This window comes from Macaca nemestrina, unplaced genomic scaffold, assembly GCF_043159975.1.
Source record: "Macaca nemestrina isolate mMacNem1 unplaced genomic scaffold, mMacNem.hap1 Scaffold_75, whole genome shotgun sequence".
Lineage (NCBI taxonomy): Eukaryota > Metazoa > Chordata > Mammalia > Primates > Cercopithecidae > Macaca > Macaca nemestrina.
In genome coordinates this window covers 154,677-170,734 of record NW_027257866.1, presented here as the reverse complement: position 1 = coordinate 170,734, position 16,058 = coordinate 154,677, and the positions used below count along the sequence as shown (strand labels likewise).

The following is a 16,058-nucleotide window of genomic DNA, read 5'->3' as shown; positions in this document are numbered from 1 at the left end:
TCCCTTCATTTTTATTTTTATTTTTTGAAGTGGACTCTCGCTCTTGTTGCCGAGGCTGGAGTGCAGTGACGCAATCTCGGCCCACTGCAACTTCCGCCTCCGGGGTTGAAATGATTCTCCTGCCTCAGCCTCCCCAGTAGTTGGGATTACAGGTACCCACCACCATGCCCCGCTAATTTTTGTATTTTTATTAGAGATGGGGTTTTGCCATAGTGTCCAGGCTGGTCTCAAACTCCTGACCTCAGGTGATCTGCCCACCTCGACCTCCCAAATTGCTGGGATTACAGGCGTGAGCCACTGCGCCTGGCCAGCTCCCTTCTATAATGATTTATACAGTTGTTTTTGCTTTTTGTTTTTTCGAGACGGTGTCTCACTCTGTCGCCCAAGCTGGAGTGCAGTGATGCAAATCTTGGCTGACTGCAGCCTTCACCTCCTGGGCTCAGGTGATCCTCCCACCTCAGCTTCCTGAGTTGCTGTGACTAGACACACGTCACCATGCCCAGCTTTATTATTATTATTATTATTATTTTTATTTTTGGTATTTTTAGTAGAGACAGGGTTTTGCCATGTTTTCCAGGCTGGTCTCGAGCTCCTGGGCTCAAGCAATCTCCTGGCCTCAACCTCCGAAACTGCTGGGATTACAGGCGTGAGCACCACATTTGGCCCATTTTTTTTTTTTCTTCCAGGATTAGGAGTCGACTTTCAGAAAATCCTTCAACCTTGCAAGCTTAATTTTCCATAAAAGTATTCCTCTAGGATAAAAACAAGACACAAAGAAGTACGTGTGGACTGCAGTTAAAAATTTTCAACACAACTTAGCTTAGGAAAGTTGACATTTACAAAGAGCAGGAGGCCCGTTCAGTGCCTTCTGGGCACTGGGAATGGCGGTCTGTGGGCGACCCTAACATGTGCGGCGTCCTGAGACGTGATCGTGGTGTTCACGCTTTTACCGAGGGCTTCCCGGGAGTACCAGAGGCTGTTCTTCTGCGGTCGGCCAGCCAGGCAGCAGCTGCTGGAGAAGGAACAAATAGCAAAAGACAGATGTACACGGTGTTATTGTGGCAGAGAGGTTAAAACCAGGGTCACTTTGTTCTTACAGTTTTAAAAAACTAATAATGAAGTCCTTAAATATGTTCAGGATTTCAAAGCAGTTGTTGGTGTGTCTGTGTCTCTAGCTCCCGTTCGGGTGCTTCCTGAGAAGAGAGCTCAGAGACGCCACCTTTCCTTGATGAGGTGACAGTGTCTGGAGAGGTGTGAACCCTGTGGTAGGGGGGGTGAGTGACCTGGGGGGAGGCTGGGTCAGCGTGGGGATCCACCTCCACTCCACGTTCCTGTAGGGAATCCACAGTTCTAAGTCTTTATGATAGGGGTAAAATGAACCTGGAAGAGGTGTTATTTTTTAAGAAGTAAGTGCCATGCTCTTTTTTCCTCATACTTTTCCGTGTTTAAGCAGCATTGAAGGATAAGGCACTAGTAGCATGTTGTTTTGGAAACAATGTTGTTGGTTATTTTACATTGACTATGGTACTAAGGTTGCCTGGTAATAGAAGTTTTTCTTTAACAACATGGGACTCTGTTGAATCTGTTGCCCCATTGGCTGAGCCGTCTGAAATCAATGCAGTAGCAGCTGAAGAGGCCTCTTCCCCTTGGAGGAAGCCGCTGGATTGGCAGGAGGCACCGGTCTTGATTGAGGGAGTGAGGCTGGTTTGCAGGGACCCCACGTGGCCCCTGCGGCTCTCTCCTGCTCCCTGCTGGCTGGCCAAGCAGCTTCGCGACAGTGTGCTCAGTGTGAATGTTTACTGGGGCAGGCCAAGGCTTTTGTTCCAGAAACACTGACTTCAGAAATGGCCGGCCGTGTGTGTTGAGTATGGCAAGAAAGACTTAAGTGTGGCTTAAACCTGTTGAACAAAGCAAGTTGATGTTTCAAATGCATCTCGAAGGCTAATGACTTTGCTATGGTCAATATTCAGGAGAAAAGAGGGTTTGATGAAATAGAAAGACAGGAGTGGCAAGTGATGTGCTTGTGCCCCGTATGGCTAAGCGATGTCCTGGCCGTTCCACACCACGGCCTCTGAGCAGCCAGCCTGCAGATAGTGGCTCAATTTAGATATCCCTGATCTCTGCAGAGCTTTGATCAGGTAGCCCAGGAGCAGATAGACACAAACGCTGACTGGAAACCCTGGCACACGGAGGCACTGGAAACAGCAAGCTGCTATTAACATCATAGTGAGAGGCAATCGCCTGATCTCTTAGAGGTTCAGCTTCTTTTGCTTCTAGACGTTCATCTGCGTTACAATACAGTTTTGCTCAGTTTATCCCCATTACTCCGCTGTCTTCGCTGTTAAAGTCTCAGCCAGCACTTAGCTCTGACACTCCAGGAATTTGACTGTGCGGCTGACCAGGGCTACCTGGCATGGCTGTAAAGCAGGCGAGAGCTTTCCGGAAGGCAGTGACGAGAACCCGAGGCAGGAAAGAGCATTGCTGGTCCACATACGGCAGTGCACCTGCAGCAGAGCATGTACGTGCACGTTCAGGCTAAACCGGTGTAGGAGAGAAGAAAACCACCTATGATTAGTCACTTAAAATGCCACACACCCAACCCTTGAGACCCTAGCACATAGAGCAGTAGTGGTCTTGGAGATGGCAGGTGTGCTGAAGTCTGATTTTCTCACTTAGCTTTTCCAGCAGCGTTTTCCTCATCTCTAAGCTGGGGCTAACAACTGCCACGCGTAGATTTGTGCATGGAACCGTGCGTGTAAAGTGGGGTAGCCCCCAGGACCTAGGAAGGACTCGTGGTCAGTGTCGGTGGTCATGCGTGCTGTACGGGTCCCCCAGGAAGATGATTGCTACAGATAACTCCCTCCGTTCAATGTCACTGAATGTAAAAGGTGGGAGCTTGGCTTCTGATGTGTCTGGTTTGCTGCAGGCCGCGCTGCACCCCGTGGTTTCTGAGCCCTGGGCTGAAGTACGCCCTGCTGAATCGCCTGTGCCGCTTTTGCTGTTCAACGAGAGCTCCTGCCCTGGGAAACTTCCTCGCGCCTGACGAGCACCACAGGCTGCAGCAAGACCTGTCGGAAGCGTGGGCTGGGAGGAGCCCGCCATGGCCCTGTCCTCTCCAGGCTAGGAGCGACTTTGTGGGGTTTGTCGGCCCTTCTCTCAGGTGTCCTGTATCTCATGGATTAGCTGGCGAGCCCTGTCAGATGCCTCTCTCCTGTCTGGTGGCGCACTCTCTAAAACGCTGCCTGCCACCCGGATCTCCTGGCGCAGAGTGAGGCCACATCTGCAGACCTTACCGCACAGAGTCCGAAGGCATTCGGCAAGAAGGGGAGTGGGCTGCATGTGAGTTCTCACTGGAGAAACCGGTTCTGCTCCCTACTCTGCTTTTGGGGTGCCAGATGTTCAGACCTGCTGTGTCTATCGGGCGCCATGGCAGGGTGGTGGGAGTGGGGGCGGGGAGAAGCGCGGATGGATCCAGGAAAGGACTTAGTTGAATGCCAGCTGTCCACATATTTGTTGCTGGTCTTGGGCAAGCTCCACAGTTTCTCTGGGCTTCCGTTTGATTGTGAGACTAGGACGCCGCCCGAGTCTGAAGATGTCGGTGTGTGCGGGAATGCCTGGCGCAGTCACCATGGGTTTTCCTTCAGCCTCCTCCGTGCCCCTCCCTGGGTCAATCAGTATCCATGCGTGCCACAAGTAAATTACAGTCCCTCCGAAAAACCAGTTGACCCGAGTTTTATGGTCAAGCATGGTGAGTGTCCTTGCCAGGAAATGCCACTAGATGTCTCGGGCCTGCTCCTCTATGTCCACAGCAATCCCCGGAACAGGCTGGTTCAAGACGTGGGAGGTGGGAGTCGGTGTTGCACCTAGGACAGGCTGAAGTCAAAGGCTCATTTCCTCTTTGAGGGGTGATCAGGATGACACATCAAGAGGAGCCCCATGGCTGACCCTGGAGGTGGACGGTCGGGTCGGATTGGCCGCCTTCCAGCAGGTATTTCGAGTGATGCCTTCCCTGGGTCACGCAGCCCTGATCTGTAGGGCACAACTTCCCAGCTCCAGCCAATCTGGTCTTGCCGTCTCCTTCCAAGAAGGTAGGTGTGGCGCAGTTGCCTTTAAGCGGCTCCTTCTGGACGCCGCAGGGCGGCAGCAAGCAAGCATGGGCTCCTTTTTTATTAGGTTGACCAAAATACGCGGGGCCAGCTTTGCACGATCCCATTCAGCATCACACGTGTGCATCAGCCACTCAGCTGTCCATCTGCCACAGACAGGCTTGGACAGGACCATTGAGTGGCCTTTACGGCAAAGAGCCTAAAGGGCTCACAGGAAACCTGGACCCAGCGCAATGGTAACAGCGCAGCAATACCTGTCATTGATCAAGGGGTATTCTGGGCCGGTCGCGGTGTTAAGTGATCGAGTTCGGTTAGCACTCTTAGAATTAACCCTCTTTTGCCTATCAGGAAATAGAGGATGGAGGGCATTAACGCCAGGGAGCAGGGAGTAAGGGGACACACAGAGGGGCTGGGGGGCTGGGTGCTCTGAGCCCACGGATCCGCCCCCAGACCCCGGCTGCACGGGCACCAGGGCTGCTGCTCTGGAGGGGGTGAGGAGCTCTGGGGAAAAGATGGAGCCTGACGTGGGTAAGATTTGGATATTTTCAGAAGAGATTTTCAGCCTGGAATGAGGGTGTAAGTGACTGAATCGGAGTGATGAGCCAGATAGCCCGGCTGCGGGAGCTCCCCTGTGGGGTGAGGGAGGAAGGCCTTGGGGGCGTGTGGCTGAGCAGAGGCGCTGGGTCGCCAGGAGCCGCCGCGGGTTTGGAAAGGGGGAGAAACGCAGCGCCCTGCACTGCAAGGGCACCGAGACGTGGTTGTGGTTCTTCCTGACTGTGACAGGCACAAATGGTGCTGATGGTGGAATGCACGGAGTCTGCCTTCAGAGAACTCCTTGTGTCTTTTAAAACCTGGGCCTCTCATTTAAACTTGGTGGTCTCAGGTGAATGATCAGAAACAGTTTCTGTTGAGGTTGCAGAGATTGTGCGTGGCGTCTGCTTGTGCACAGCCTCTGACTGTGTATAGTCTCTGATTGTGGCCTCTGGCCTCTTTGTGGCCTCTGATTGTGTGGTCTCTGTGTGTGGTCTCAGTGCAGCCTCTTATTGTGTGTGGTCTCTGATTGTGCGCGACCTCTGATTGTGAACGGCCTCTGTGGGTTGTGTGTTTCCCGGGATTAAGTAGATGAGCCTCGTGCTGGGGCAGATGTACCTTGTGTTGGGCATGTGGAGGAGGAAGAAGTTTAACCCATCCCCTCTTTGAGAATGGCAGGGCAGTAACAAAGGTGGTTGATTTATACATGGCCATCCTCGTGAGGTGAGGACCTGAAAGGTTTACTGCTTTCCTGGAAAACTGCTCTGGGCATCACCATCACTGATCATGGACAGCAGCTCAGAAGCCCGTTTAAGGTGCAGGGAGGGACTGGCGCTGGTCCTGTCTGTGCCCAGGCTGCTGGTCACACCGACGGCCAGGGGATGGCTGCCTTTGCACGAAGCTGGGGTCAGAGTTAATTTGGGCAGTGTCGGCTTTGATTTAGGTCAAGATTGGTCAGTCGTCCTAAAATACTAGCCATGAAAGCTTTCATAGATTGTAGTTCTTTGGGAGGTTTCTATGTGGTTTTTAAAGCATAGGGCCCATGGCCAGTGTTGAATTACATTTTGTTCAGTGTAACTGACAGGACACTGGACCTTGAGTCCCAGGCCTGCCACCGGGTTCAGGGAGCTTCAGAGAGGGAGATGTTTGTGCTCAAGTTTTCACCGATGGGATGGGACATGGGCATGGGGCTGGAATGCTCTAAACTTCAATCTTCAGTCATCGGTATCACCTGTGCACACGCATATCGTTTTCAAAGATGGACGAGCTTTTGGGAAATATCTGAAGACTTTTCCAGTTTTGAAAGAAGCCGGGATGACACTGGAAACGTCAGGTGTCTTGGCTGCTGATCAGGTCTATCACTACGCACATGGTCCCTAACCTGGCACACCTCTGATCCCACACAGTGGGTGACCAGGTCCGTAACCTCAAAAGCTTCTGATTGGGCTCAGGTGGTGACTAGGTCTGTAACCTTGCCTGGCTCTGATTGGACACAGCAGGTAACCAGGTCCCTAACCCTCGCACACCTCTGATCATGCACAGCGGGTGACGAGGTCCATAACCTCACACTTCTGTGCACAGCAGGTGACCAGGTCCCTAATCTCAAAAGCTTCTGATTGGGTGCAGCTGGTGACCAGGTCTGTAACCTCGCGTGGCTCTGATTGTGCAGAGCTGGTGACCAGGTCACTAACCACACACACCTCTATTCGTACACAGCGGGTGACCGGGTCCATCACCTCACACCTCTGATTGTGCATAGTGGGTGACCAGGTCTGGAACCTTGCACACCTCTGATCGTGCACAACGGGTGACCAGGTCCATGACCTCACGCCTCTCTGCACAGTTGGTGACCAGGTCCGTAACCTCACACCTCTGATCGTGCACAGCTGGTGGGCGCAGGACCCACTTCAGTGAGGGGCTGACTTCCCAGGTGTGAAGGGGGAATGCTGTGTGGTTCGCTAAGCTCCTCCATGCTTTGGGGGCTCCAGGCTGTGGGCAGCAAGTAGGAGGTTGTCCCAGGAGGATGCTGTGTGTTGGGGATGGGAGGCAGCTGCAGGGTGGAAGTACGATGTTGTCGTAGGGGGCCACTGTGGGGTGTGGGACGGGAGGCAACTGCAAGTTGAAAGTAGGATGTTGTCCCAGGAGGCTGCTGTGTGTGGGGGAGGGAGGAGGCAACTGCAGGGTGGTGTGGTGGTCCCCGTGCCACTGATTTCAGGTTAAAATAGAATGTGGACCTCTTTTTACAATAGTTAATTACTCCGCTAGTTTGTGTTGCTGTCTCTTGCTGTGCAGTCCACAGTCTGACAACTCTGTGGTCCCCATGTTTCCCTCCTGCTCGTGTTACCCGATCCTGTGGGTCAGCTGTGAGGAAACCACTCTCCACTCCTCATCTGGAGTGGCCTCGTGCTGGGTGTGCTGGTCTCCTTGTGGGCTAAAGTGTTCTTCTGTTACTGTTTTCTCTGTTTTTTGACTAAATTTAGCAGACTTGTGTATGGTGCAAACATTTTTAAGAATGTCTTTTGCCTTTATGGAAAAAACGCCTGCATTGCTTTAAAATGAACCTTTCCTGTGTCTCTATCCTTCCTCAGATTGCTCTGTGTTAGAAACTCGGTGGTGTGTGTGCTTCATGGCCTCATTCCATCAAGCACTGTAACCTCTGATGGCAAAAGTGACTGCACTCAAGGCAAAAAACTTTGCAAATGTTGAAAAGAATGAGCAAAAACAATATATTGTTCTCTTGTCATCCTGAAATGGCTACTCTTAATATTTTGATGTAGTTCTTTCCATTCTTTTTAAGTAAAGTTGCTTCTAACACAAGCACTTTGATTATATTGATCAAATTATATTCAGGAAATAAGGAGAAAGTAAAAAGAATATCCAGTTTGGGGCAAAAAGGAAGACGACATGGAAAGAGGCTGTAAAACTCCCTGCAACTTGAAAAGCTGGGTTGTGGTGGATGTGGTTTTGTTTTTACTGTGAGAGACCACAGGATTCTTCTTGGCACTGAAGGGCAATAAGATAATACCCTGTGTGTGTGCTGGTGGCCGTATAAACCGAGCCACATGTCCTCTTTCGAAGCAGAGAAAGCATGAGGTTTGAGGTAGTGGTTTGGTAACTCTTTGAAAGTCTGTTTGTAGGACTGCACTGCAGAGATTAGGTCAGTCTGAATTAGATTCGAATGATCTGTTCAGGCCTTGGGAGCTTTCTGCACAGGGTGTACGCCTGTTCTGGATGTGGTGTAGAAGGAACAGGACTGGGAGGGTTTCTTGCTTCTCAGTCATAGAAATGCCTGCAATTATCACTGTTTGTTGTTTCTCGGGAAGCTATTTCAGGAAGGAAGTGTCCGTTCCAAGGCTGCTGGTTGGCCTTTCATCACCCTGGGGGTCTTGGTGTGGGTCACTGGAGCCGTGACTGCTCACGAGTGGAGCTCTGTCTCTCTCGCTGCCGCGCCGGTAGACAGCTAGTCACCAACACAGTGTGTGTCCCAGTGGCCTTTGAGAAGAATTCTCTACATCATTTTTATACAAGGTCCTTTTTCCTTTCAATGTCAACATCGTGTCTTCTAGCCAAGCGATATGTTCTTGCAGAAACAGGAAGTGTGGCCCAAGTGAGAAATGAGGGAATTGATCCATAACTGCTATCAGTTTTTATAGAGTTGAGCCATCGTAATTTATACACAAACATGTTAAATCTGTAGAAGTGAGTCACGGTGGCAGACCCTCACAAATGCCGAATGTCTACGTGGGACCTCTCTTCTATCGGGTCCACATCACAAGAAGAAAAGTCGCTCAAATGCAGCACGGAGTTGACGTGAATCTCTGAAAACTCCATGAATCAGAGTGACTGCTTTCCCAATTGCTGGTCTCCCCATTTGAGGTTGTGAGATTCCCGTTCTGAAGCTCCTTCAATTTCCCAGCATCCATTTCACTCCTTCATGGAGATAACAGACTCACACTGATACCTTGTTCTCAGATTTTCTAATTAGAAAAAGCACATATTTCACAAGAATTGTCCAACTAACTCACTCCTTAGCCTGGGGTAAGCCACATACCTCTTTTCTCTTTAAAATACTCACCTTTCAGAACTCTTGGTAAATTATTTAAGAATAGGAAGGTACCATGACTTTGGCCACAAGCCGTATTATGTATAATGTGCAAGTGAGTGCCTTGAGAGCCATGGTTGCTAAAAACAAATTTTCTCAGAAGAGAAAAATGTAAGCAGTTCTTTACATGATCGTTAATTTTGTTTTGCCTAAATAACATCTTGTCGTTGTACAGGGATACAGGACGTTGCTGAGTATTGACGGGGGCGAGTGGGTCCTGCTGCCCCACTGTGTGATCCTGAATATCGACAGGGGTGAGTGGGTCCTGCTGCCCCACTGTGTGTGTCAAGCCCTTTGTTTCTGGCCCGGAAATGTGCCGGCTCCGTCAGTGCATTGGGCTGGTGTTGGCTCCCTTTGTTAGTTTGCATGCGAGGCAAAATCTCACACCTTTCACTCTTATTGACATACAGATGCCAAAGCTTTGAACAAATTCTTACTAAATCAAACCCAGAAATATGTAAAAGGGATAAGAATACCATGAACACTTAGAGTTTGTTCTCATGATCTGTAGTTTTGCATTGCACATTTGGCTCATCATTCAAAAATCAATGTAATTCACCACATTAACAAAAAATAAAGCAGAAAACCCATTTATTTTATCCTCTCGGTAGACACTGGAAAACATCTGTTGAAATTTAATAGTCCTTATACGAATTTCCTTTCACATCAGGAACAGAAGGGAACTTTCTCCGTTTGATAAAGGCCACTCTTGAGAAACAAGAGCTGTACCCCCTCCTCGGTGGTGGCAGCCGGGAAGCTCTGCCCACAGTCAGGGGTGTCGGGAGCATGGCCATTCTCCGTGCTTCAGGTTCGCATGGTGCGCACTGGGGCCCTCGTCTGTGAAGTGAGTCAGGAGAACTAAGAGGCATAAAGACTTGGAAGCAGGGAGATGCTTGATGTACAGAAGACACAGGGCCTTATTTAGAACATTTTAGGAAATGTACAACCAACCAGAAATGATGTGAATTTTGCAAGCATGCAAGATGGACTCTTCGCAACAGATGTATACAGATGCCCAGTGGCCCATGAGAGGTGCTCACCCAGGGAGTCATTGGGTAAGTACAACTTAAACCCACGAGGTTCCCCTTCACAAGAGTGGAGAAGGGAGGACAGTAGCAGGTGTTGGTGAAGATATGACAGACTGGATCTCAGACGGAAGGAGACTTAAAATGGCACAGCCACTTCAGCAAACTGTGGCAGTTTCTTTAAAATGTGTACACTTACCATATGGCCCAGCAGGTATGCTGTAGACGTTCACCAAGGAGAGCAGAAAATGTGTGTCCTTGTAAAAGAATGCACATTATCTCCAGAGTAAATTGTCATAGCCAAGAACTGGAAACAACATAAATCTCTCTCATCTGGAGAAACATGAGCAAATTCTGATATGTTCATACATTGTCCTAGTTCCCAGCAGGAAAAACGTACAAAATGCTGAAACCAAAACAGACAACGGGGATGAGTTCCAGGAGCCTTGAACTGAGCAGAGAGTGAACACCACGCCGTGGAGTCCATGTGACAACGGAGAATCTATGCGAGTCTCGGGTGACGGAAGAGCGCCAAGAACACTCCTCGAGAATGAACAGTGGCTGTCTCTTGAGGGCTGGGATTGACTGGGAGGGGACTTGTGGGAACTTTGATGCAAAAGATTTGATTAGGGTAATAGATTTCCATTTATCGAAATGTGCCAAGTGTACTCAAGATCTGAACATTTCACTGTGTATACTTTGTACTCCCTACCTTCCAAAAAAACAATGAAAAAATAATTACAAATGAGCACTGAACTCGATAGATTTTTCACCGTGGTATTAGATAGCAATTCTGAAAGCATTTCTTTATCTCCAGGCTTAAGCAAATAAGCTTAATAAATCAGTGAATATATTGAGTGCTGCAGGTGCCAGGTTTCTTTCTTGGTAAGAGGTAGAAATAAGAAAAGGCCAAAGCCTGGAATGGATCACGTGGGATTAGGTTGCAGCAGGGGGTACAAGTATCAGCTGGTGGCTCCCGACAGATGTAGACAGGGATAGAAGTGCCTGTGGATGGGTGTGGGTGCACATGCGTGTACATGCGTGTGTGTGTTCTACTTGCCGGCAATGCCCAGCAGCACCCGGTGCCCACTCTTAGCTTCTAAACACCGTTCTTCACTAGAAGGAGCCCTGGCCTAAGGGCTGGGGAATCCGGTGTCAAATCTGGGACCAGTTGAGCAACAGAACAAACCATTGTAACTATGAATCATAACCCACGAAGCCAGACTCCATGAGTACATATGGACATATGTAAATGAATGCTGAAAGATAAAATAATTATTTTTCAGTGAATATGGAAGATCTAATGATTTAGAAGGAATGACAGGAAATCTGTGGCTGCTAAAACTAGTAGTGAAGAATTCATGGAAAACAGAATATGCACATAGTGTCAGGGTGTCTCCTCCCAAATCTTAATTTCAACGCGAGAAGTAGCATCTTTGCTTTGGAGGCACTTAAGCACCCCCTTCACTGAGTTGCCGATGTTAACATTGTCACACAGGACAGACTTCTGCGGTGTCCCGGCTAAAATGCATACTCCTGAGTCTAGTCCGGAAGATACCAAAATAAAGGACAAGCTGTAAAATAACTGACCTGTATTCTTTCACATTTCCAATTTCAAGAAACACAAAACCTGAGAAACTTGGATGCTGGACGGGTAAAAATCACATGACAAATCAATTCATGATCCTGGATTGGATCGTAAAAGAGGAAGACAAAGTAAGAAAATTATGGAGACAGTTGACAGCATTTGAAAGTGAACTTTGTATATGACAGTTAAATTTCCGGATCTTGAGGAAAATGAATGTGAGAGCATATCCTTGTGTTTAGGAAATACATTGAAACATTTAGGTATGGAGGGACATAGTATCTGAAATTTATTTTCATTTGACTTAGAAAATTCATGGGGGAGGGGGGAAAGCAGTGATGTAAGATAGGAGCAGTTGGGCCTAAGTTGAGCCTGGTAAGTTATGTGGGAATTCACTACGCTGGTCTTGCAGATTTTCTGTGTCTTTGAAATTACATCCAAAAAGTTTAAAACGGAGAATATGCAAAACAAAAAGCGATTTGTGCAAGTGAGTGGACTGTCACCTCACTGATCCCTTCAGTTTTCGGCCATGAGCCAAGTCAGTCACATAGTGGTTTTTGACCTGGGAATTAGAAATAGTGGCCAGATGACCAGGCTCTATCTAGTTAGGGAGAGAAGTGTGCAAAAAGGCTGACCAAGACCAAGCAGTGTGATGAGTTGCTTGTGGGCATGATGCTGAGGGTCTGGGTCCTGTCTTAGGTGGCAGCTTGGGGGGTTTAAGCCAGAAAGCAACGTCCGATTCCCTTTCAGTGGGATCATTCTCGCAGCTTCAGAGAAAACTGCCCCAACCCGTCTTCACTCACGCTGGCCATTTTTGGTGGTGGTGGTTTTATTCTGCTAACACCGTTCTCACTGACAGTTTAGGGCCTTTGAGCGGATTTTTGCCTGTGTCTCGAAGATTCTCGTCTTGACAGCTGGTATGTTTCATTCCTGTTGTTCTGATTCTGTGTTAAGAGGGTTCTTCCCTGGCTTCACAGTTTGGAGTTGCTGCTGCATCTGTCTCTGCTTTAATTCTCTAGTCCATCTATCCACTTGTCTCATCCCTTAAGAAGTGGCCTACGTGAGATGCCATGAGACTGTCTGCCTTATCACCGCTGCGACCCCAGCCCATAGGGACTTACAGAGAAGGCATTCAGTGAATGTGTGGAATTAATGTAATGTATTAATAGCCACAAAAATGTCTTAATGGTTGTTTTAGTCCATTTCCATGCTGCTGATAAAGACATACCCGAAACTGGGAAGAAAAAGATTTAGTTGGCGTTGCGGTTCCGCATGGCTGGGGAGGCCTCAGAATCATGGTGGGAGGCGAAAGGCACTTCTTACATGTCAGCAGCAAGAGAAAACGAGGTAGAAGCAAAAGCGGAAACCCCGATAAGCCATCAGATCTCATGAGACTTATTCACTATCACGAGAATAGCACAGGAAAGACGGGACCCAGTGATTCAGTTACCTCTCCCTAAGTCCCTCCCACGACACATGGGGATTCTGGGATGTAGAATTCAAGTTGAGATTTGGGTGGGGACACAGCCAAACCATATCCATAGCCAACACAGTCCTGGCCCATGGCCGGTGTTGAGCTGAGCTGCGACCGGGGCTGTGTGAGTTGGGGTGCGAGGCGTGCCCACGCCTCTCAGCGGTACAGTGAAAAGATTTGGAGGCTCAAACGTGTGACCTACAAAGAATCTCCAAAGATCAAGGTTCATTCACCCTAAAAAGAAAAATCTCAGTGCAGTTTACACCCAGTGTTTGTTTGCGGATATGGATTCTAAAGTATTAAAATGAAAAAAGTCTGTGAATAAATTTTAATGTCTTTACTGGAACTGTAAACACTGATTTTCTTTCCTCACCCACCCATCTGTTGGTGAGTTTCAGAAGGTGGATGAACCGTGCTGCGGGGACAGAGAGGAGGGTGCAGCTTGGCCTCTGGGACCTCAGCTGAGCACTGACTGAGCTCTCTGCGTTTCAGACGTCCACACGGAAGCTGTCCAGGCGGCTCTGGCCAGACACAAAGAGCAGAAGATGGCGGCGCCTATGCCTTCCAAACGCAGGTCCCTGGTCGTGTAGACCTCCATGGACGCCTACACCCCTCCAGGTAAGGGACACGCTCCCCGACGCTGCCTCCTGAACATGCTGGGTGCCTCAGAATTGACCACTAGCCCAGTAGTCGGGTTTCTGCCTTCAAAGTCATGGTGCAGAAATGCAGATTTAGTGAACCAGAAGTCCGAAAACAGTGTATGAAAAGTAACATTACGTATCTGTATAAATACACATTTTTAAGTTTTCATCAAGATTCATACATACGATACATACCAGTAAAATCTCACACAGTTTTATTCATTTAATTCCTTGTAGGGAAAAGGGAAGAGTTCGTAACCCTATGGGTGGAATTGGACTTTTCTTCTGATTAGGCTGGTGCATGCGTGTTCTCAAATCTTCAGATAAGTGTGCTATATTGTTGGATTGTTTTAGAACAAGCGAATTGGACAGTTTAGGCAGCTACCCGAATCAGGTCATAAACTTTGCCTGCAAGGTGCCAGCTAGTGTTTTAATTCCTGCAGGCCATAAGGTCTCTCACAACCACTCAACTCTGCCCTCTGCCATGGGCGATAGCAAATGCGTATGGCTGTGTACCCAGAAAACTTTATTTACAAGAACAACGGACCAGATTTGGTGCACGGACCTGCCAACCCCTGATCTAAATTACTGAAGGTAATAGCCAATTTATATTTCTGCTATATAATACTGCTTTTCTTTAATCTTGAATTTTACATAGCTACCCTAATTCTCCATTTTCTCTGCCCAAATAATTATAAACTACATTACATGATCTTCACACCCAAGTAAAGCAGAAAGTTTAGTTATCCAGATACTTGTTAGAGACACGGATTGAACCTATGCTATTTGGTGTTTAGTTTCTGTGATTTTGATTCCAACATTATTCATGCCGTTGTTGCAAGCTTGTCTTCTCAAAGGACCTGAATCGCCTTACATCCCACGTTGAAGCTATATATACAACATTTGGGGAAGTATTTTTACTTCTGAAGTTTAGCTTAGTCTTGGCAAGCAGTGAGACAGAAGAACGTGCCTCAGATCAGAGTTGAGGTCAAGTGTATGTCCACATGACTGCAAGCAGCTCCTGAGTTTCACCTTTACATACCTTTACAAACGAAGGTACTGGAATTTAAAGGACAGAACTTAGAGTGCATCACTTTGGGTTTTCGTTGCTTTTTGTTTTGAGACAAGGTCTTGCTCTGTCACCAAGGTTGGAATTCAGCATCATGATGGCAGCTCTTGGCTCACTGCAGCTGTGACCACCTGGGCTCATGCGGTCCTTCCACTTCAACCTCAGGCAGCTGGGACCCCAGGTGCTCGCCACCACACCCAACTAATTTTTAAGTGTTTGTAGAGACAGGGTGTTCCTATGTTGTTTCTGTTTCTCATTGACACATGACGTGTTCTTCATGTAAAGAACGCAGTGCCAGCCAGGCAAGGGAGTGAATGCCATGCTAGCAAGTTGTTGACAAGGGAGCCCTTTCTGCCAACGTGCTCCCTTGGGCTCCTCCCTTTCCTTATTTTAAATTAAGCCACAGCACATAATGAAGGGCTGGGCACGATAGCTCATGCCTATAACTCCAGTAATTTGGGAACCCAGGGCAGGTGTATGGCTTGAGCCCAAGGGTTCAAGGTCAGCCTGGACAACATGGCAAAATGTACAGAAATGCCTTTTGTACATCTTGTCTTCACCAAAAGTACAAAAAATTAGCTGAGCCTGGTGGTGTGCACCTGTAGTCCCAGCTACTTGGGAGGCTGAGGTGGGAGAATCACTTGAGCCCAGGAGGCAGAGGTTGCTGTCAGCTGAGATGGCACCACTGCACTCCAGCTGGGGCAACAGAACAAGACCCCCATCTCGATAATAAATACAGACTCTTTAGAAATGATTAGGCCAGGCATGGTGGCTCATGCCTCTAACCTCAGCAGTTTGGGAAGCCAAGGCAGGCAGATTGCTTGAGTTCCCAGCATTTGAGACTAGCCTGGGCAACATTCCAAAGCCCATCCCTACAAAACATACAGAAATCAGCCGGGAATGGTGGTGTGTGCCTGTGGTCCCAGCTGCTTGGGAGGCTGGGATGGGAGAATCACCTGGGCTGGGGGAGGTTGAGGCTGCAGGGAGCCATGATCGTGCCACTGCACTCCAGCCTGGGCAACAGAGCTAGACCCTATCTCAAAAAATAAAATGCTTAATCCTGTTTCTTTAGTTTACAATTTGCAAAAACTTATGGAAAAAAATTGCATTTGTATGTGTTCTTTGTGTAACTAACAACATGGACGTAAAAGGATAACCCACTTGAAATATTTTAAACCAAATTTTTGGCATTAACCAGTATGTAAGGCAACAGGCATTTTTCTTGACCACTTGTTATAAGAGAAATGACTTTGAAATGAAAGAAGCATTGCGGTTATTTGCTTATTTCTCGTATTGAATCCAACCGCTGAGAAATGTTACTGGGTCATGCATGATGGATAACTTAATTGTCTGCAAAATATAAAAGAATATTTGAAATGTTATTTTTGTGAAATGTTTGGATTTATTTGACTAACATTTTTATATAAACCATAAAGCATCCTTTGTAAATTTTCATCAGGAGTCCTCTTGGTATCACATGGGGCAGTTTTGTAAAATCATAAATGTCAATATCATAAAATTTTTT

At 47.9% G+C, this 16,058-nt stretch overlaps 1 protein-coding gene across 15 annotated transcripts in view; it reads left to right on the top strand.

Moving 5' to 3' along the window:
• LOC139361625 (disco-interacting protein 2 homolog C-like) overlaps positions 1 to 16,058 on the top strand; it is a 177,077-nt gene that overhangs the window by 98,868 nt on the left and 62,151 nt on the right. For 14 of the 15 annotated variants that reach the window (XR_011619205.1, XR_011619204.1, XM_071090261.1 and 11 more), the window contains exons 2-3: positions 8,915 to 8,993; positions 13,316 to 13,441. Coding sequence is in view for 13 of the 15 variants with exons in the window: in XM_071090261.1 (XP_070946362.1) it covers positions 13,420 to 13,441 (22 nt within the window). In the remaining 2 variants the exon portion in view is untranslated. Of the gene's footprint in view, positions 1 to 8,786; positions 8,994 to 13,315; positions 13,442 to 16,058 lie in introns of those variants that run through there. The other variant, XM_071090259.1, reaches the window with a different exon arrangement.